The sequence below is a fragment of the Triturus cristatus genome, chromosome 9 (assembly GCF_964204655.1).
Source record: "Triturus cristatus chromosome 9, aTriCri1.1, whole genome shotgun sequence".
Lineage (NCBI taxonomy): Eukaryota > Metazoa > Chordata > Amphibia > Caudata > Salamandridae > Triturus > Triturus cristatus.
The window spans coordinates 463,345,149-463,365,758 of record NC_140592.1 but is presented as its reverse complement, the minus strand read 5'-3'; the positions used below and the strand labels follow the sequence as shown (position 1 = coordinate 463,365,758).

The 20,610-nt window shown below is 44.4% G+C and overlaps 1 protein-coding gene across 4 annotated transcripts in view; it reads right to left on the bottom strand.

Annotated features, from left to right (window-relative positions):
- Positions 1 to 16,680, bottom strand: part of LTBP4 (latent transforming growth factor beta binding protein 4) — a 1,245,426-nt gene extending 1,228,746 nt beyond the window's left edge. For all 4 annotated transcript variants that reach the window (XM_085625396.1, XM_085625398.1, XM_085625397.1 and 1 more), the window contains exon 1: positions 16,252 to 16,680. In XM_085625396.1, the coding sequence (XP_085481522.1) occupies positions 16,252 to 16,496 (245 nt within the window). In that variant the 5' untranslated portion in view covers positions 16,497 to 16,680. The remainder of the gene's footprint in view (positions 1 to 16,251) is intronic.
- Between the last annotated feature and the right edge of the window lie 3,930 nt (positions 16,681 to 20,610).

Sequence of the window (20,610 nt, the reverse complement as noted above, 5' to 3'; positions counted from 1 at the left end):
GTCTGGTAGAAAGCCAGAAAAATAAAATGGCAATAAAATCTTTGTATTACCTTTTTATTTTTCCGGCTTTCTGTGCAGCAGTGTGTGGTGGGCGGCGCTCCCCCGCTTCCATGAGGAAACCTCTGATGAACAAACCTGCTTCAGGAATAAATTTGAGTCTGATTGGAGCCAACAAATGTTGAATGTAGAAGAGGAAGCCAAATACAGTTGTCAGTGCAGACAATTGTGACAATAGGTATTATGGGAGATGTTGGGGAAATTAATTGGTCAGCAATTTTGAAGTATACACAAGAATTTCAGAGACCTGTATAAGTTTCTAAAGTCTGAGTTGAACATACTATTTTGTCATGGTGTGGCTGTGGCAGCCGCATCCCATTAATGGCTAGGAAGTGGCGGCTCCTCCGCTAAGGTGGAGGAGTTTTGCCCCACTGCTTAAAGGGAAAAATAAAATTATAATAACTATTGAAATTGTTATTTTATTTTTCCTATTACAGTCAGTGGCGGGGAGGGGCTGGCAAGAGCAAGGGGAGGAGTGGTTTTCACTCCCTAAGTGCACATGACTGTTTGGCCGGCCCTCTTGGGCTGGCCAAACAGTCATTCACACTTTGCATCTTCCCCACCGGGCTCCATTACACAGCCTGGTGAGGAGCATGCAAATCCTCACAGTCCTGAACCAGGGTGCTCAGACCAATCATAACGCTGTATTGCTGAATTGTGATTGGCTATGGGGAGCCTGGGAGTCTGGGTCCTTCCTGCTAGCGGTCATGACTGGAGACTGGAAGAAGGAAAAGGACGGAGGAGAGGCGGCAGCTAGCCGGCACTGGTAAGTCTTTTTTTTCCCTTTTTTTTCTCCTCTCCACCCCAACCCCCCTCCGCTTCACCACCCCCGACCAGTAGCAGCCGCTACTGTGGTTAGATCTCATTGTACTGCCATCTGGAGCAGATAATGGTCAAAATAAATATGGACCTTTGAGACCCAAACAAATGCATCTGGTTAGTTAGACGTACTGGAAGTAGCATTGTAGGGACTGTGGCACCTGAATGGGTAGGTCTCATTGGCCTGGCTAGTAGGACACATAAGGACCAAAATACACGAGGACCCGTGAGGCCCAAAAAAGTGCATCTGTTTAGTTAGACATATTAAGGCTAAAACTGCGATGTAGCTTACCACTTTTGGTCGTGCAATTAGGTACACTACCTTTAATCTGACATCTCCCAATCACTTGATGAATTTGAACTTGATTTTCAGCTTTGAACATCCTTACTGAAATCTTTTTGAACTTTCTAGTGAGTGTCGGTCATTCGGCTTAGAGTCTGTACCATTCCTGTTTTAAAGGATGATAAGTGATCTCAGAAGACTTGTCACATGGCCACTTTTATAAAAGTGGGCAGAGTTTACACAGGTTTGAGAAGTGTTAAGTTATTTTAATCCAATGAACCAGTGCTTAATTTGAGCTGGTGGTGGCAGAATTTTTCCTCATGATCTGCAGGGGTCTTACGTAAGATGCGGTCTCCGGGGGTGCCATCAGGTGATTTGCCAGAGGTGGGCTTTGACGAAGGTGTGACTACAAGCCCCTCTACCCCTGCAGATCATGAGGCAAAATTCTGCCTAAACTAAAATACTACGTGTCAGTAATTAACCGTATGTATTACATGTTAGGTGTATACACAGTAGGTGTGCACCTCATTAATTCCTAATTATAGGTTTTCTTAGGAGTGGCACGCACGGGGCTGGTCCTCGTGTGGTCCTGAAGAAGAGCTTTGAAGAGACAGCTAGAAACATGTCGACCCAATACTAGGGACTCTATACTCATTATAGTTAGATTTTCCCTATTATTAAACCCTGATTTTAGTCATGCCAACTAGGGGCAGGAATAAAATATCAGTCCACTAATTAGGTATTTTTAACTTTTTGTTTTTCCACTCCACTGTCACTGCACTACACATTTTGCACAACTTTGTGCTCCTACGTAGTTCCGCAAGTCGCAGTACGCCTCAATCCACAGCGGATTGAGAGGACCCCTATGGTGAAGCATGCCACCTAGGGGAAACCCTGGTGGGTGAGGGGACTCTAGAAAATAATTTTTCTTTCTGGAAAGAGGAAAGATAATTGTATATACTGTTTGTCTGTATACATATGTTTGTGTGTTTTAAAAGAAAAACAAAAAACAATGTTTACTTTTTCTAAAAATGTCCTTGTGATATGTGGTGTGTTGTATATATTTCATATTAAGTAACAAAAGGATTAAGTACTGTGAATAGGGTAATTTGAAGTTCCCTATAGTTTAGCAGATAGAGAGATTTTTACCTCCTTGCCAATTCTTTTTTCTACATTTTCAGGGGCTCCACCAGCATATTACTGAGGCCCTGACCACTGTGCCACCCCCAGAGTACTGTAATAGTAGAAAGCCAACAAGGGATTTTATTCTAGAGAGATTCAGTTCTATTGTACAGTGTAAAGTACTCTTTACGTGAGTTCAAGATAGATACTCAACCAAACGTTATTCAATTGAATTCAGTCAATGATATATAACAACACACACGGGGTATTTTTGAAGTGAAAAAAATCACTAGCTTTTTATGTAGAAACAATTGATAAAAAGGAGTACAGAAAACAAGTAAATGTATAATGTAACATGAAGGGAAAAACAACTTAATATTATCCACAATTCATGACATTACAGATATCCAATCCAATAAAGTAAACAGAGATCTATCTCATGTTTGGAGAACAATCAACTGTGCAGGTATGCTGTGGAAATGGAAAATGCAGTCGACGTTTCGGTCTGTTGGGGCGTCAATCAGTCAGACCATCTTCAGGACAGTTGAGCAATACAAAAAGACTCCTGCATAAATATGGTATCAATTAATTACAAAGAAAAACCATAAAATTCTCTTCATAGTTGATAGAGAAAGTAGAGGGATAGCCCGTGTGTGAGAAAACAATATTGTCTGAAAGACATTGTGAAAGAAACACCTTATACCAAAGAATAAAACAGCGTTGTTGCATTACCGTATAATTCAGTGGAAAAGGTTGGAGGAATACGTTAATATTAGTGTGCGCTCGAATGAGACTAACAAAGAGTTGTTGCGCTTACTCATAGGTTGTTGTATGAATTAGAGGAGTAACCACTTCCTCATTGGAGATTGATTGTACTTCATCTATAAAGCGAAAAACAATTATAGAATGGTCATGGTTAGGCCTTTAAATAAAACGAGTGTTAATGTAGATTTCTATCAATTTATATAACATACCCGGTCTTAGTTGGGTGGGTGTGTACCATGTGAGTGCCCGTAGCAGGATGGGCAACAATGGAATTCAGAATACTGACTGTTCTGATCTTGTATGACAAAGAAGGCCAGTTGGTCCTTCGTTGACAAATTTCTTCACTCAAGGAGATCTGGAAGATGAAAATTAGGCATACTGCAGTTAAAGAAGGCAAACCATTAAATGGTTGTCTTATATGGTCAAAGGCAAGTCAGAAGCACATGATGTGCATTAAACCACCTACATTAAGGGGTGTACTAGCAAAGGATTTAAGCCTATTTCGAAACTAGAGACTGGCATGTTTGTAGAAAACCGCCCGCTAACAAGACAGTAACTGTACAGAACCACCCACATTTAAAGAGGTGTTTGCGAGGGATGGCAGTCTATTTAAAAACTAACGTGTTTGTAAATGCATACAACATGCTGTCAAAACAGGGCGCTCACAGCTAATTGTACACCACCGCGGCTAAACTTAACACTACGTGGTGATACGGGGAAGGTTAGGTCTATTACTCACGATTTTAACTTCTCGAAGCCGTAGAAAATCAAGGTACCTTCCGTCGATAGGAACTCGAGCAATATGCAGAGTTCAACGGCGTGTATTTAAAGGTGGTTTGGTGGCCACAGCTGTTCAAGATTAAAGTACGAACCGGGCAAGACAGAAACTGCCACGAATGTGGCGGACATCTTATAATGTGTTTTTTTGTATAGATGAATGTATCAGTAGCACATTTCTACATGTTGCCGGGAATTTAAGGCCCTCGTGGAATGTGGGGACTACAATGACTCACACGATCGTTGACGGTCAAAGTGTCAACGACATGTGAAACGTTAAGTTTGGTATTTGCCTAAAAGAGGCGGACATCTTGGAAAGGTAATCAGATGTAAATATACACCTTGGAATGACTGAAGAAAAGCGCCGAAAACGGCGGACATCTTAGAACGATGATTAATGTCCAGAGTACAGCAGTTCCCTGGCAGCTGTGGTGGTGCAATGGGGGTCCAACCACCCAACTCGTAATGGGGCGGTCGGATTGCTCTTGCGGTGGTGGTGTCCGCCACGCCCCCACGAGTCGGCCCTGAGTGTGCACTGGGAATTTGTTTTTAGCACATACTGAGAAAGATCCCGTGCTGGAGGGGAGGATTGTTAGAGATGGTATTGGTGTTGCTGTTAGGACGACCTTGAGCAGGGCGGGATGTTTGGTCTCATAGATTGCAGAAGAAGGGTTGCTGAAAGTTATGGAGGAAATTGTGAGTGAGTTTTAAATAAGCTGCAGATCCAACCACTGGTGACATTTTTGTTCTTCAAATAAGACCGGATAATTGTGCCTTGGGTTTGAAGTTTGAAGGAAGGAAGCAAAGTGTAAGAGAGATTTTGTTGGCTGTGGAAAGATGGACAGTGTGAACGAGTGGTACTCACCTGCTAGGCCTCTGATCTTAAGGCCAACATGCCAACTATCTTCTGTTCTTCAATGACACCAGAGGAGGTGCATAGCAGGACCTGGAAAAGGCTTTTCCAGGACATGATTGGTCTAATTACTGATCTTAATAGAAGTACATGGGTTGCATTTGTGCTTATTGAATATTGTTCTATTTGGGATGCGGTTTGTTTGGTGCATGAAGTTCCCCCCTTACGCCCTCATTTTAAACCCACAGTGCTCCATTGTTTTGTGGCTAGGTTCATGCTGTTTGAATTTCATTCATACACTTGAGTGACGACAAGGATTGTGATGAGGGTTTTTAATTGGATTGCACTCATGAGATGTTGGCATTCTTGAAGACTTGGACAATTGATCACGGTCACATAAAGTTTTATAATCTTTGCGTGATTCGGCATTAAGATTCCTTATTTAAAGGCCACGTTCAGTTGGACTTGTTAGTGGTTAGTGCTGGAGGGAATTGGTAGTAGACACATTGAGAACCTATGGGTCAAAAGCATGTATGAGCACAGGTGACTTTTTGATTGACGCATACTAAGGATGATGTGGTGTCCACTTGGCTTCTGCAGGGCTGACATGGTTCATTAAGCGTGAAGTGGACCTTGACGCGATTAGACACTGCTTAATTTGTGCTGGTGGTGGCAGGGGACTGGCAGAGGCACTCGTTTCTGGGGAATGGGGCTTATGTTTTATCATCAGACTTTGATTAAGAGCAAGAGACGCAGATGAAAAAGTGAGAATAAAGTGGGAATAAAGATCGGAAGATTGCGACAAGGTCAAAAGCAGGGATGAAAAAGAATCTGCAAAAGTGGGATAAAGAGACAGAAAGTGTAGGGTTTTAGAAGATAGAGGTATGAGATGGATTCAAGAGAAGACAGCCTTGGTATTAGGCAAGCCTGTAATTCAACAGCACCTTTGGTGGATCCCATAAAAACCCCTGCCCTCATCTTTTTTTACAAATTAAACGCTGGGTGTTTAGAACAGTATTTGGTAAGCAGGAGATTCTCAAATATAGGCGCTACAATAAATGCAGCATAAGTGATATACAACTAAATGTCAGCGACGTGTGGCATTAGAAATCTCTAGTTTTTGCTGCCCAGGTTCTTAGTTCTATTAAAGATGCCAAGTATGGGCTGGAACTATATAACTTTTGGGGGGTGGAAGTAGACTGGAAAATAAATGGATGTGACTGGGAGTGCTGATGGCGAGCAGTGTTGTGCTAATGATTTGAGATGGAATATTACACATTGCTTGGTTCATCATTATAAATGTATTCCTATTTTTTTCCGATCAGTTTCATTTCCTGTGGGACAGTCAGTCTATTTTCAGTGGCTGGTTGCTGTACTAAGGGTTTAAATCAGTACTATTGGGGGTACATTTTAGCCATTCGATACTGTGTGTAAACATCACAAAATAGCGAAAACAAACCTACCAAAGAGGGTGCAGGATAATACCGCACGGTGGCGGTTTCTCCGTTGACTGAAGGCCCAGGGTTGTCCGACGGCGTGCACAGACTCTATGCCATGGCACAGCAATGCCAGAGTGCACGTCATTTATTTACGTATAAAGTAACGGAACGTAGTCCTCAGCAGGTTTCCGTACCCACAAAGCCTCAGCAAACAGATCAATGCGTTGGGACGCACTGTGTGACGCACTTGTGCCTCGGTTTGACCTCTGACACCCGAACCGACCTCTGACACTCTGGCACCGAGCAGGCTTTAGGCCTGTTCACAGCTGTATTGGCTTAAATCCCCCACCCCAAACATGAGTCTCCCCTCCTCCCAGTTGTCTATCTAATTTGGACAGCGTGTCTGTTCGAATCGCTTCACCAATTAAATGGACAAACGCGCTGCCACGTCACATACTTGAAAACTGATTTTGATATATGTTAATGGGAGTGAGACAGACAGCATCGAGCTGAGCTCTCAATTGATGTCTGTCAAGAAGGGTTACAGGAATTATGTGAATCTGCAGCTGTGACATTTTCTGCATAATTATGGATTTGTCACACTTGCAATATATATGGGGCCACATGTACAACGGTAAGTATTTGTGATTACCAAATAGCAAATTATTGCGATTGTCTATTTGGTAATCACAAAGACCCATGTACAAATGTGTGGTTTACACATTTTGTGATTCCTAGCGGGTCACATTCTCAAATAGACCTACCTCATGAATATTAATGAGGAAGGTCTCAGCTTGCGACCTATTGTGAAGCGCAAAAACCCCAGGAATGGTGGCCTGCTGGGATCAACAGACCACCATGTCTGTGATTGCTTTTCAATAAAGCTATTTTTTTTTTTTAAATGCAGCCCGTTTTCCTTAAAGGAAAAATGGAATGCGTTTTCATTTTTAAAGAGGAGGAAGTCGTCCGTGGGACCACTGCCTGCTCCTAAAAAATGTTTTTACAAACATTCACAAAGGGGACGGGGTCCCTTCGGGATCCCTTCCCATTTGCAAATGGATTACCACCTACATGAAGTAGGTGGTAAAATGCGAATGTTTTGCGACCCCATTTTGGTTGTAAAACATTCTTACATGCCACTGCTATTCGTTATTAGGAAGGGACGCCCTGAACACGCCCCTTTTTAATACCAAATCGCAAACCCAGTTTGCGATTCGGTGATGGGTTACTGAATTGCAAATCGGGATTTGTAGATTTAAAAAGGCCTATTTGCGTTCAATAACTGGCCGATTCTGTGACACAAAAACGTTTTGTACATGTGCCCTTTAATCCATTATGCTCTGTATAATTTGAATAACAAAAATGTTTCCCACTCAAATGGATCAAATAATACTAAAAAAGAGGGCCATGCATGGCGATGCACACTGGCAGACCCTTTGCAGAGGTGAATTGTTCATCTTTTAATTGCAGTCGGTATTCAGGTGTTAAACCGGTAGCAGTGAGGTAAAATATCTGCTCAAACATATAAACTGCCATAAACTGGGCAGTTCAAAATGTTATTCTGCATACATATATTAGGCCTAGGCGAAATTTGGGTAATGTACGTTTCAGAAATTATGCAATATACCCAAAACATAAGACAAAATTACACGTTATTACGCCAAGGCTGGTCTGACATTTTGTACTATTGTTTTGGGTGAATGTGTCCACATATCAATTTTGGACGCCAATACACATTGCGCACTAAAAAAAGTAGCACAAAAGTGCATGTGACATGAATAACATCTGCTTACGTTCAATTTGTTTGCGTTCTTCACATGCGCCGCGATATGATTTTTACCCAAATGAAATATCTGTTATGCAACATGACATAATGGTGTAATCTTGGGAATTCCGCTTAGTGTTCATGATACAGTCATGAATAAAAATTTACCAGGCCCTTATATTCCCTAACAAATATGACAGTAAGTATTGCGTGTGGGTGTGCAGGCAGCTGTTTTACAGTCGGTATTACAGCTGAATGTATTCAACCATGACTCTTTAGCTCTGTACTGGACCTCCTAGTCCAGGGTCCAAATCCCAGCTGGGCTAACCCATGACTTCCTACCAGGGCCGGACTGGAAACCCAAAGCAGCCCAGGCAATTTTGTCACACCCCCTCCCCCGGTGGGAGAGGGGGTGATGCAAGCGTGAGCACTGCTGCTTTTGCTATTGGGGGCCGATACTGCAGCACTGCTGCAAAACCAGTCCCCACCCTTCCAGCCTCCTGGGGAAACGCCCGATACCCGCTACGGCCAGTCCGGCTCTGCTGCCGACTTCCGAAGTCGATGCATTCGGTGCCATTAGAATCTGTAGCAGTAACACTGTATACATACAGCACTTAGAAGTAGCACATCCAGGAAGACAAGTTATTAATGCTGCAGGCAACTAGGAAGGTAAACCATTAACTAGTTTAATATGAAGCTAAAGTTTATGAATGCAGACGTGAAAAATAAAGAGTAGCCATCCGTAACAGGCAAGTTCATTGCGCCACCAGGGCACACCAACAAGCGCACAATGTTCTGAAATCTGTTTGTCCCTTTCTGGAAAACTCCTGTCTCATTATCGCCCTATCATCTACCTGTGTAAATTGTGTCATGCAACTTCCGCCCAAATGTACTGTATGTCAAGAGCTCTCAAGTTACCATGTCAAGAGCTCTCAAGTTACCATGCTTCATGTGTGAGAAGCTTATCCTGTCCAGGTTTTTGTTGAATGTTTTTCATATAATTTATCATGTTCTCTCAGTTATAAAACAGGATTACAAGTCCCAGAATTCAAAGAAACATTCCTGCATTGGGTGAGCTATTAACGCATGGGAATGGGAAACTTGAGGGCTCTGTACCTCTCCAGCCCCCCTCAGCACACAGGCTTCTGTGTCAGACTATGGAGGACAAAGATACTAGGATGGCAACATATTTTGATATGGAGGATCAGCATATTGTGTGATTCTGGGCAAATCATGCTGTTAACTAGTCCCTTGGGGTCCTTATCTGATAAAAACAAGGAGCCCCCTGAAACTAACTAACCCAATAATAAGTAATCTATTTAAAAGATCTGTTGTGTATATGTAGCTAGGTGTTTGATCATTTATAGTGTTTAGACTTTGTATAAATAATATGACTAGTACACCCTGACCTTTTGGTAACAAGAGTTGGTTATCAGCTAACCTCCAACTTTCTGATGGCATGCTTATAGTGGCATATGTGTGTGTGTTATGTGTTTATATATATTTTTTTAAAAAATATATATATATATACATACACACACATACGTGTGCACACACACACTACAAGCCCTCGATGTGACGGCACTCAGCACTTTAAAGCACTTAGCACTTCAAAATAGCATTACATTGAAACAAGTCCATCTTTCAAGACTTTAACATTGTGACACCTGCTTGATGTTGTAACTGGGGGTGTGTAAGGGAAGCTTAAACTGTGCTATATGGGTTCTATAAGACGACATTCACACTGCAGTTGCCTGTGCTGAAACTGCTCCATGAATGCAAGAGGAACCTGGACTACAGCTACACATGAGTCACCAGGAGTGTGTATGTGACAGAAGCTTACAATGCTGCTGTGCAATGTGCTGTATCTGTTCTGTGCACCAGGAAAGTTTTCACTGCAGCTGCTCATACCTATGTTGTACCTTGGTATAATCGTTTAACTACACAAAAGCTAAAACGATTCAATGCTTCTTTCACAAATGCTCTCCCTGTGGTGACAAATGGCATGCTTGTCTGGGTGTGCAGTTATTAGGTCTCAGCTACCATGCGCTGTTTGGCTGCGAAAGACCTATTGAACTCATACCAAAACTTACAGTGAGCATAAAGCCCGCCCATTGCTTAGCATTGGTTGGCTGTATTGTCACTATTATTTGCTTGCTTCTTACTCGATGACTTGCATTGTCCATCATGTGTTTGTGCCTCACATGGACCAAATCCTCAATACTGTCCTTTTGCTTGGTATTCTTCCACTGCACATTTTAGGGAACTACTTTTTAAGTCGAATTCTGGATTGCTAATAACTTCTTGTAGGCATTCTGAAAGCTTCGCTGGGAACATATTTTGCCCATTGATTACTATTGGCTTTGTGGTTTGTGACTCACAGTTGCTTGCTTTTTTTTTGCTGGCCTTATTTGCTTTAGGCTGTCCAGCTTGAGTTTGTCCCTCCTGTGAGCATCATGTTTACTGTATCCGAGCGCACACAACACAAATGATCTGTGCTGATATATTAGAATATATAGGAATTAGGGAAGTACAAATGAAGCACACTTTTTTGCAGTTCTGAAGTGTGGTGGAAACTGGAAACAGATATTTGAATATGATCAATACACTCAGTGATGACATTCCCACACATTATCGTTTGTGTGCAGTGAAACTGTATGTTGGTGCAAATGTAATGGTCATTTCAATTGAAAATGTGTTGTCTGTAATGTCAGTAGGCTACTATACCATGCACTTTACAACACCCTACTCTACTTTATGCCCTCCCTCTCTATGACCGCCACTCCCTTCTATGCTCTTTCACTCTAAGACACTGTACGACACGCCACTCCACTCCAGGCCACTCCAAGCCACTCCGTTCTATGCCACTCTACTCTACACCCTTTCAGTCCACATCACTTACCCCACTCCAATAAACCCTGATCAAATCTACCCCACTCCACTCCAATCTATCCCACTTCATTCCAGTCTACCCTAATACACCTCACTCCAAAATACCCCAATCTAACCTACTCCACCCCAATCTACCCCCTCCAATCCAATCTACCTCACTCCACATCACTCTACCCCACTCCAATCTACCCGAACCCACCCCGATTGACCCCCACTCCACCCAAATTTACCCCACTCCAATCTACCCCACTCCAGTCTACCCCACTCCATTCCAAATTAAATCACTCTACTTCAATCCCTCCTACTCCACTCCCGTCCAGTCTATTGCATTCTACCCCACTCCATTCTTCCTCAGCCTAGCCCATTCCATTATACCACAATCTACCCCACTACACTCTACCTCAATCCCCCTGCTTCTGTCTTCCATTCTCCAATCTACCTCAATCCACTCCAATCTACCCTACTCCACTCTACCCTAATCCACCTCACTCCATTCCACTTCACTTAAATCTACCCCACTCTAATCCTTCACACTCCACCCAAATCTACCCCACTTCACTCCAATCTAACTCCCTCCACCTCAATCTACACTACTGCAATCTACCCCACACAAATCTACCCCACTCAATGTACCCCAATCTACTCTACTACAGACTAATCCGCTCCACTCTAATCCAATCTACCACACTCTACCCCAATCTATCCCATCCTACTCTACCCCACTCAAATATACCCCAATCTACCCCCACTTCACTCCAGTCTATTCAACTCCACTCCAATCTACCCCAGTTTACCCAAATGCCAAACTACTCCACTCCATTCTATCTCACTCCAATCAACCACAATCTACCCCAATGTACCCAAACGCCAAACTACCCCACTACAATCTATCCCATTCCAATCTACCACAATCTATCCCACTCCACTCCAATCTACCCCACTCCATTCAAATCTCCCCTACCCTAATCCACTCAGATTAACTCACTCCATTCTCCCCACTCCTGTCAAATCTACCTACTCTACTCCACCCTAATCTTCCCAACTCCACTCTAATCTACCCCAAACCACCCCATTCCACTCTTCCCCAATCTACCCCACTCCACTACACTTCAGTCCAATCTATGGAACTCCACTCCAGTCCAATCTATCACACTCCAACCCAATTTATCTCACTCCACTCTACCCCAATCTACCCCACTCTAATCTACCACAATATACTACACTCTAATCTACCACAATCTAGCCCACTCTATCTCTATCTACACTACTCTACTCCAATCCACCCCACTCCAACCCACCCAGTCTACCCCACTCCTCTCAATATACCTCACTTCACTCCACCCTAATCCAATCTACCACAATCCACTCCACTCTACCCCACTCCCCTTCACACCAACCTACTCCACTCCAATCTACCCCACTCTATCCAATGACCGAGCTGCCATTTGTTGCTGGGTGCTTCACTACAAAAGAAAGGTACTTTTGTGCACTTAACAATTCATTTTTATCTACCAATATAAGTGGCATTCATCATCTCAAATTGGTCAATAAAAAAAGAAAATGGCACCTAGGTCATTATGTAGGAGCGTGCATGCGTGGAATTGCATGCACGTGCCTACAGAGTGATACGACCAACAACAGCGGCCACGCCAGCACGCATTTTGTCGTTTTTTTTTTTTTGCCGATGCAGCAGAGTGTCAGCAAAAAGCCAATAGCTCCAAAAGGGAAGACCTGTTGTCCTTGCCATAGCTTGTTTATTTAAGGTATATATATATGATATAGTGTCACATACTGCCAAGGCCCCTTCAGGGCATAGAAAGTGATTTTTATCCTCGAGAGTTCGGTGAGATTTACAGGCTCCAACTAGGACCTAGGTGCCTTCAGGTAAGTAACCAGACTTCTGCATTTGAGAAAGAGCACAAGGTGGGTTATTTGCAGTTACGCAGAGACCATCTCTCCCCTTCCTGAGGCAGTGTTTGAAAGTGCAATCTTTACATTTAGGCACTATAGCACATTTTCAGTTCAAAATGTTGGTGCCATGTCTTCACGCCACAATGGAGCTGGTCACCTCGTAAACCCCGCTAATACACAGAGTCTGATCCCTGCAAAGAGTTTTGACGGGTGAGTCCAGGTAATAGGTATAGGGTTGGAAAACACTCCCCTGTAGGTTGTAGTCTCCCAAAAAATATACCTACGATTCAGTGAAGTTTCTTCTTTCACTTGCCCTCTCTACAACTGACTCTGAATTTTGCTTTTCACTTATTTCAGCTCTTTTGAAGTAGCGGATAGACCACCAGAGCACACAACATGTGCATTATGGGAAAGGAGTGTTTGACTATTCAGTGAGTTTCACTATATTGTATTGTATTGTAATTGCAATTATATAGCGCTTACTACCCCTGACAAGGCGTCAAAGCGATTTTCAGCTCGTAGCACACTACTCCAGAACCCATAAAGGATTAGTGGTGAATTAGTATCGTGAAAAACGAAAGTAATTTGAGGGGTAGATAGGTTAGTCAGTTATTTGGATTGATAAAGACAGCGGAGGGATAGAAGAGGGGAAAAGGTTTGCATTTATATAGTGCTGGCTACCCCTGATGGGGTGTTGAACGCGCTCTTTCGGCGAGTAGCACGCTACTTCGGAACCCATAAAGAATTAGTGGGTGAATTAGTGTAGTGAAATATGTATATTTGAGTGCTGGATATGTTAGTCAGTTATTTTATAAAAGGAGGTGTGCTATAATGTAATTCTATTCCTGTACCCAGATGCCACACTACAGAGGTTCCATGCTTATGTGTACGCTAATATCCTATGCATAATTAGTATATGTGCATTATTGTTATCCCTATTATTCTATGTAGTGTAATTCCATGTACCTTCATTCTGTGTATCTTCATTCTATGCAATGCATATTCACAACTATTATTGGCGCTTTTTGTCAATTCAATATTATTCTAAGCACTGCTTTTTCATGCACTGTTATTAAGTAGGCTGCTATGACATGCGCTGTCATGCAGGCGCAACCCCCCTTTGAATTCTGTTCCCTGGGCACGTGACTGGCTGCGCCATCTGTCCCTCGACATCATTGAAATTATGCAGCAAGGGAGGATCAAATTATTTGGCAGGGTTTCTCAATTATGTGAAAGAAAATGCAAATTATGCGGCATAATGAGGCACATTTTGTGATAGCATCACTTCATTATTTTGTCATTTGTACACGTTAATATTGTCTGGACAAAGGTTTCATCTTATTAGTACTACTTTGACACCCAAATACAGCACTGTGCCACTGAAAGGTGAACAGCTAACGTTTGCAGAGTGCCTTCCGCTGCAGCGCAACCAAGCGCTGCCAAATTTTTAGTAACTTTTGATCTAGAAACTTTTTTTTTTGTTAAACTCTTCAAATTATGGTGCAGATGATGGATTATGTGGCAAATGCGGCAAATCCATATTTATAAGAAAACGCTGTGCAGCCGCAGAATCGCATACCTCCAGTGGCCCTGACTATAGCAGCAGTGTACCCACGACCACCTCATATGGCATAGCTTCCTATTTCTCTTCCTAACCTGGCAAAGACCACTATGTTAGTTGGTACCTTTCTTCGATCCTTTTCAGGCTCCTATGTTTTAATTCCCCTACTCACATTCGAAGCGTTGATAACACTAAACTGATGCAATGATCACCCTGTGAACTGACTGTATGTTGCATCGCCTTAACAGATGTAGGGGCTACTTCCTGAAGCTTTTGCCTGGAAGTGTCTACGGTTGTGTTCAGCTACCTAGACATCCAATCAGCTGGGACATGTATAAAGGTATAACAGTAAACGTTAATCAAAATATACCTTTTAAAACATGCGGTATCAGGATGTGCGCTATTACTGCCAACGGAATTTTCAATGTGCAGTGAAAAAAAAAAAATAAATTTTTTATTAGCTATGTGAAACAGGGAAAACCTGCAATGTTGCACACAGCTTGTAGCAGAATATATGGCACATGATTAAATGACACCCTTGTCAGTGTGGTATACAACGTATCACTCAAAATGGCAAAGTATATTTTTAGTATTAGGAGCAGTGTACATCTGGAGAGCAGGACAAATTAAATAAAAACAATTTATAGACAGGAGTAGGCTGCTCGTAGGATACTACAGTTAAGCCACACTGGGGTAGATTTATCAAGGCTTTGACGAAAAGTGGTGCAGATTCTATATAAAGTATTCACTTTCCAGTGCAAAACTTTTGGGGGGGCTGGGAAGTTGCCCTTAATGTAGTGCATACAGCGCTTTGTTCTGCTTAGCGCTACGTGTGTCATGAGGGCGTTCAATGGGTAGCGCTTGCGCGTACCATCGCTACAACCCATGGTGTTTGACCCAAAGCCAGACCTGCAAGGATTTTCAGACCTGGCTTTGTGTCAAAAATGAACACCTCTCTGAGGAAGGCTTTAGGTACAAGACATGTATCAGGCATCTCCAAACATTTCACAAATGGCATGTGTGCTGCACTGTACAGCACACATCCAATGGGTCGAGTGTATATAAAAGTGTCTAAGCCAGTGCTAAATTTGACCCGGTGGTTCCCGGTGCTTAGCACCGGCACTGGCGCTTTTCATGAGCACCAGTTAGGACACATTCAATTATGGTAGGCACGGAGAGATTATGTGATTTGCCAAGAATCACAGAATGTTGAGCTGGCGCCGAGACTCAAACCTGGTTCCCCAGCTCCGAAGTCAGCAGCTCTGACCATTACGTCACATCCTCTCCCCACTTTCATGGTTAGTAGTTGGTTCTGTTTTAGGCGGCGCCAACCGGAGAAATGGGCTGGTGCAAGTTGCCTCCTGTCTGGAGCCCGAGCACTTATTTTTTTATTACAAATTAACCACTGGCCTAAGTGCAGGGTTTTGTAGCAGAAGGGTATCCTTCCAGTGCAAAACCTATGCTGGACGTCACACAACTTTGCACCACGATGCTAGACAGCCTCTTTGTGCACTAGCGAAGTGGAAGACAGCAGCAGGCCATATTCAGTAAATAGGACTTTGCACTCCTTGTGGCCCACTATATCACAATGTGTATTCATCCCAGGACCAGACCTCATAGAAAGCAGTAAGCGCTTAGAAGCAGCTTGAAAACTCCTTGCAGCCCGGTGCAAAAACTACAATTTAGGCAAAAGGCAACTGGTCGGTGCTTTACAACCCTCCACAAATAAACCAGTAATTAAATGACACAACGTTTTGCATTATTTGCCTTCTTCAAAAAGGTCACAACACGCCATGAAGCCACCTTTGGCAGCATGTGGCGCTTCACAGACTCAAAAAAATGCACGTACAAAATACCTTGAGATTTAAATTCTGCACAAAATGCTTAGGCGTGACTGATTAATATGACTTATAATTAAACATAATAATAAATCGAATAATTAATAAATTAAAAGACGGTCATAGATAAAAATCCACAAACGTGGTTGTCTCGTGAAGACACACTCACTCGGGCTTGGGGGCCTTAGCTGCTTTCTTGCTCGGTTGTGACTTCTTAGCTCGGTCCCCAGCTCTACCCTGGACTCTCACTTTGAGGCGCGGGTCCCGGACGGCTGTCTGCGGCAGCTCCCTCGCTGCCAGTGGAGTCGGGGCTGCAGGGGTCCCCTCCCCCAGGTCCCCCCGCAGTGACCCTAAGAGTGTCAGGAGCGCTGCCAGTGCCAACACCAGCGAGGGCGCAGCGAGCCCGGTGCCCATCTCTGCACTGCTGGAAACCAGTGGTGATTAATCACAGAGAAAATCGAGTGAATGTAAAGCAGGCGCGTGCTTCCTTGTCCTGGCGTCGGGTCTGTAGTGGGGATGCGCTCTGGGGAACCAAGGGTCCTCTGCCCGGGGATCCCTTTCTCCCTCCTCCCGAAATCCTTCTCCAGGCACAAGAGACAGGAGAAAGTTTCCTAGCAAGGCTCTGAAACTTCATGGTCAGTGGGGGGCGTGAGGGGCGGTGCCCTGCGCTGAGAGGGGGGTTCCTTCCAGCCAATGGCGAGGCGGCAGAGGAGGGCTCGGAGTTACAGGTGCTGTGTTAGGGGGTGGTGAGGGAGGGGAGTTTGTTCAAAGGGCTGAGGAGAAGGTGGTGTTTGATGAGATTAGCCGGAGAAAGGGACTTCTAAGCTTTTTGTGTCACTTTCGGGACACTTTTCAACGTAGTCGCACTGTGTATAGGTTTGTTTAAAGCGCCTTAAAATGGTATATTCAGCGCTATGAGATAGTCAAATGAAAAATATGCAAGTAACGGAAGCCCGCGTTCCATACCGCAGGGATGCTGATTCCCGAAGCCGCAGAGTCCTCGGGAGACGGTGTCCATTCTTGGGGCAACAAAAGGGGCTTTGTGCGCGGCTCAGCAGCGGGTCCCTTTCACCCGAAAGCCTCGCGGACGAAGCGGGGCTGGCGGCATGGAGAGCACGGTTGCCATGAACACCTCTTGAGGCACGCAGGGTACAGAAAGGGACTCCTAAAGTGGCACGCCGCCGCTCGAATACGGCATACCTTAGTGCCAGGCTGGTACAGGCGCCAGGCCATTGATTAATTTGTGCCGGTGGTGGCAGGTGGAAGTCAGTGACTTTCCGTTCTGAGGTCAGGGGCTTATTTTTCATCAGTAGAGTTTGAACCTGAGCAAGAAAGAGAAAAGCTGAAAAGGGAGAAGGACGAAGGGAAATATAGTAAAACAGTGCCAAACGGGGAGAACATCGATGAAAAAAAAGCCTTTATCTACTTGTTATCTATTTACTTGCAAAAGAACAATAATGTGTGGCAGGCATGCACCATCATAGTGATTTTTAGGTCTCGCTTGAGCCAGGACATGCGCTGCTCTGCAAGACATTTAGTAGGTGGGTTTTCAAAGTGCTACCCACCTTTTTGTGCTGGCTACAAGCTTGAGTGCACGATGGCGTGCACACGCACAGCTGCTCCCCGCATTCCCCCCTCCCTTCTCGCCCAGCCATCTACCTTTCCTGCACCAGCCTTCAGCACCATCTCCGCCCCTCCCCTCGCTGCTGTGCGCGCATCCCTAGCGTGCTTTAGCGCATCATCGCGATTGAGTTCACTTTCGCTTTCAGAGTGGTCGCGATCGCGATGACTTTCGCTTTTACGGCCGCGCGGCGTTACTTTTACTGCCGCGCGGCCAATGCTTGTTTGCACTCTTGCACCCTTTTCTCTGTCTCTTTATTTTCTCTGTTTGTTTTCTGTAGTTTTGCCCCTTCCTTCTCTCTCTTTGACTCTCATTTTTGCTCCAATTCGCTGTAACCCTTTTTTTGCTCTCCTGCTTTTTTGTTGTTGCTGTTTCTGCTTCCACATATTCTCTCATCTCTTTCTCACTTTTACCTCTTTTAGTTATGCATCCTGTTTCCTCTTGTTTCCTCTTTCACTCTCACTCTTGCTTGCCTCAGTCTTGTTTCGCCTGTTCCCCCATTCCACTCTTTTTTCCCTCACATTCTCCTACATCCAATTCCCGCCTCCCGTACCTGCCTGATTCTCCTGCCCCCAAACCTCAAGCTGACCAGTCCCAGCCACCGGATCTCCTCCCTCATCCTCCAGATCTTTATGGTGGCTGCACCGCAGCCACCTAGCTGGCGTGCCAAACCCGCCCACTCAGCAGATGCGCACCTCTTCCTCAAAGCAGATGCCTCTCCCCTCACTGTACCAGGGCCTCCTCCACCCGGATGTTTGGAGCCTTGACCTGCTCCCCCTGCCTCTTCTGCAGCTCGCCCACATTTCGCATAAGCGCACTACCAGTGCATGGAACCCTGCCCCTTACCACCCACCCCAGTCCCATCTCCCTCAGCCTCGGCCGCTCGCTCCTCATCATGAGGCAATCACGTGCCACGCTCCAGTGATGTGTAAAAGAACAATTATTAGGACAGGAATGCAAGCATTTAAACCGCTTCAATGTTTAACATAACATCAAAACTTCTTAAACATGATCCCTTTCTCTACCCCAGCATTCTCACGCCATCCTGCTTCACTCATTCTTTTCACCTTTCTCCCAATAACCTCCTTCGATTCCCAGACTCTTTCTCACTTCTTTTTCTCAATCATCCTCCAATGAAGCCTCCTTCGCCTGTGCTTCCTACTTCCCCCCAAAGGGGTGGATCCGCCCACATCTGACTCTCAACCCCTCCAACTACCTCCACCCAGAACAAGCATTGGCATAGCCAATAGGTCTCGCCTTTGGGACCTTATAAGTATTTAGTTATGCAGCACAATATCTTTGGTGCAACAACACCAACTGTTGCATGACTAAACACTTATAAGGTCCCAAAAGTGAGACCTATTGGCTATGCCAATGCTTGTTTACATGAAGGTCTTGGGGCAACCTTTACTCCATCCACTCATTGTGCCAGAGATCTTCTCAAAATGTCTGGAGTGACGTGTTCAGTCAGGACCCACTTGTTTTTGGATGCAGGGCTTTAAGGGGGCCGGGTACCGAAGGTACTCAGCACTGGTAGTTCTTAGAAGCGGGTACCGAGACGGGTCCTTCTCGGACTCTCCATTTCTACCTTCAGGGTGGGGCCCACAGTGCCGGCTTTAGTGCTGGTGGCTGCGGCGCCCAGTGCGACAATCTTTTTTGGTGCCCCCACGCCCCATGACAGCCTACTCGGATTCTCCCACTATCACCGGCCAAAAGTGCCTCTCATCTCTCCAATCATAAATTATTGCTAAAAATAGCACCCCTCCTTAGGTCAGCGCCCCCTCTGCAGGTCAGCGCCCAGTGGTGCTGCACTGGTCACACTGCCCTACAGCCTGCCCAACATAACTCTGCAATAGTAACATCTGTCACCGCTTTTGAACCAACTTCAAAAAAACTCATTTTTCAGTTTTATATTCCGTAAACTTGGAGCAAACCAGTTACATTACGTAATGACATATCCATATTTTTAATCACAGGATGTTTAGCCGACGTGAGGCTCGAACCTGCTTTTGCAGCTCTTAGGTTGGCAGCTCTAGCCTTACACCACAACCTCTCTGCAAGAAGGGAAGCATGTTCAATCTTTTATACAAGGAATGCATAGTTGTTGCTTACTTATCTTATGCAAATAACAACCATTGATAAAGCCAATAGTCCTGGCTCGTTGTAGGTGTGATTTTGTTTGTTTATATCTGGATGAATGGACTGAAGTAGCAAATACCAGTCAGGCGGCACACTATGCTAAGTACAGATTTGTAGTTTAAGTGTTTTAAGTCACACCCTTAATTACATCGGCCACGCCCCTATGAGAGAGCCCCCACTTTTTTTATCCCACATAAAGCCCTGCATGTCACCGTGCATTTAGCACTTTTCCATTTCACAATTTCCAATTCATTACTACAAGATCAAGAAAGCACTTGTTTCTAGCTCTTCTTTGCACTACGAGTCAAACTGACTCGGTGGCAGAGCAAACGCACCACAACCCTAAAGCTAACAAGAAAAAAAACATCCTGCCCTACTGATTGGGATGTGAGACAGACGCAAAGGTGGTGCAGTGGGCACTTCATGCCAATTAACCTCTGTGTAGGTGGACCAGAATTTTGAGGCCAAAAACCGGGACATTTCACAAAAATAGAAGGACTACAATTTTACTTCAAGCGAGCACACAGAATGACAGCACTCCATAACAGAGAATTACAGAACAGGCAGTTAGAACATAAATAAAATCCAATTTCTAAACCCAGAAGCTTGCCTGTAAATTAAATTGCTTTCTTGAAACAACTGCTAACTATCCCTGTGGTGGAATGTGCTTCATTGACTCGTATAGCCACAGTCTCACACGGGGTCCGTCACAGTCTCACACGACGTGTTTGGGTTCCGGTTCCGGTTGCTGCTATTGCTGTTGCTGTT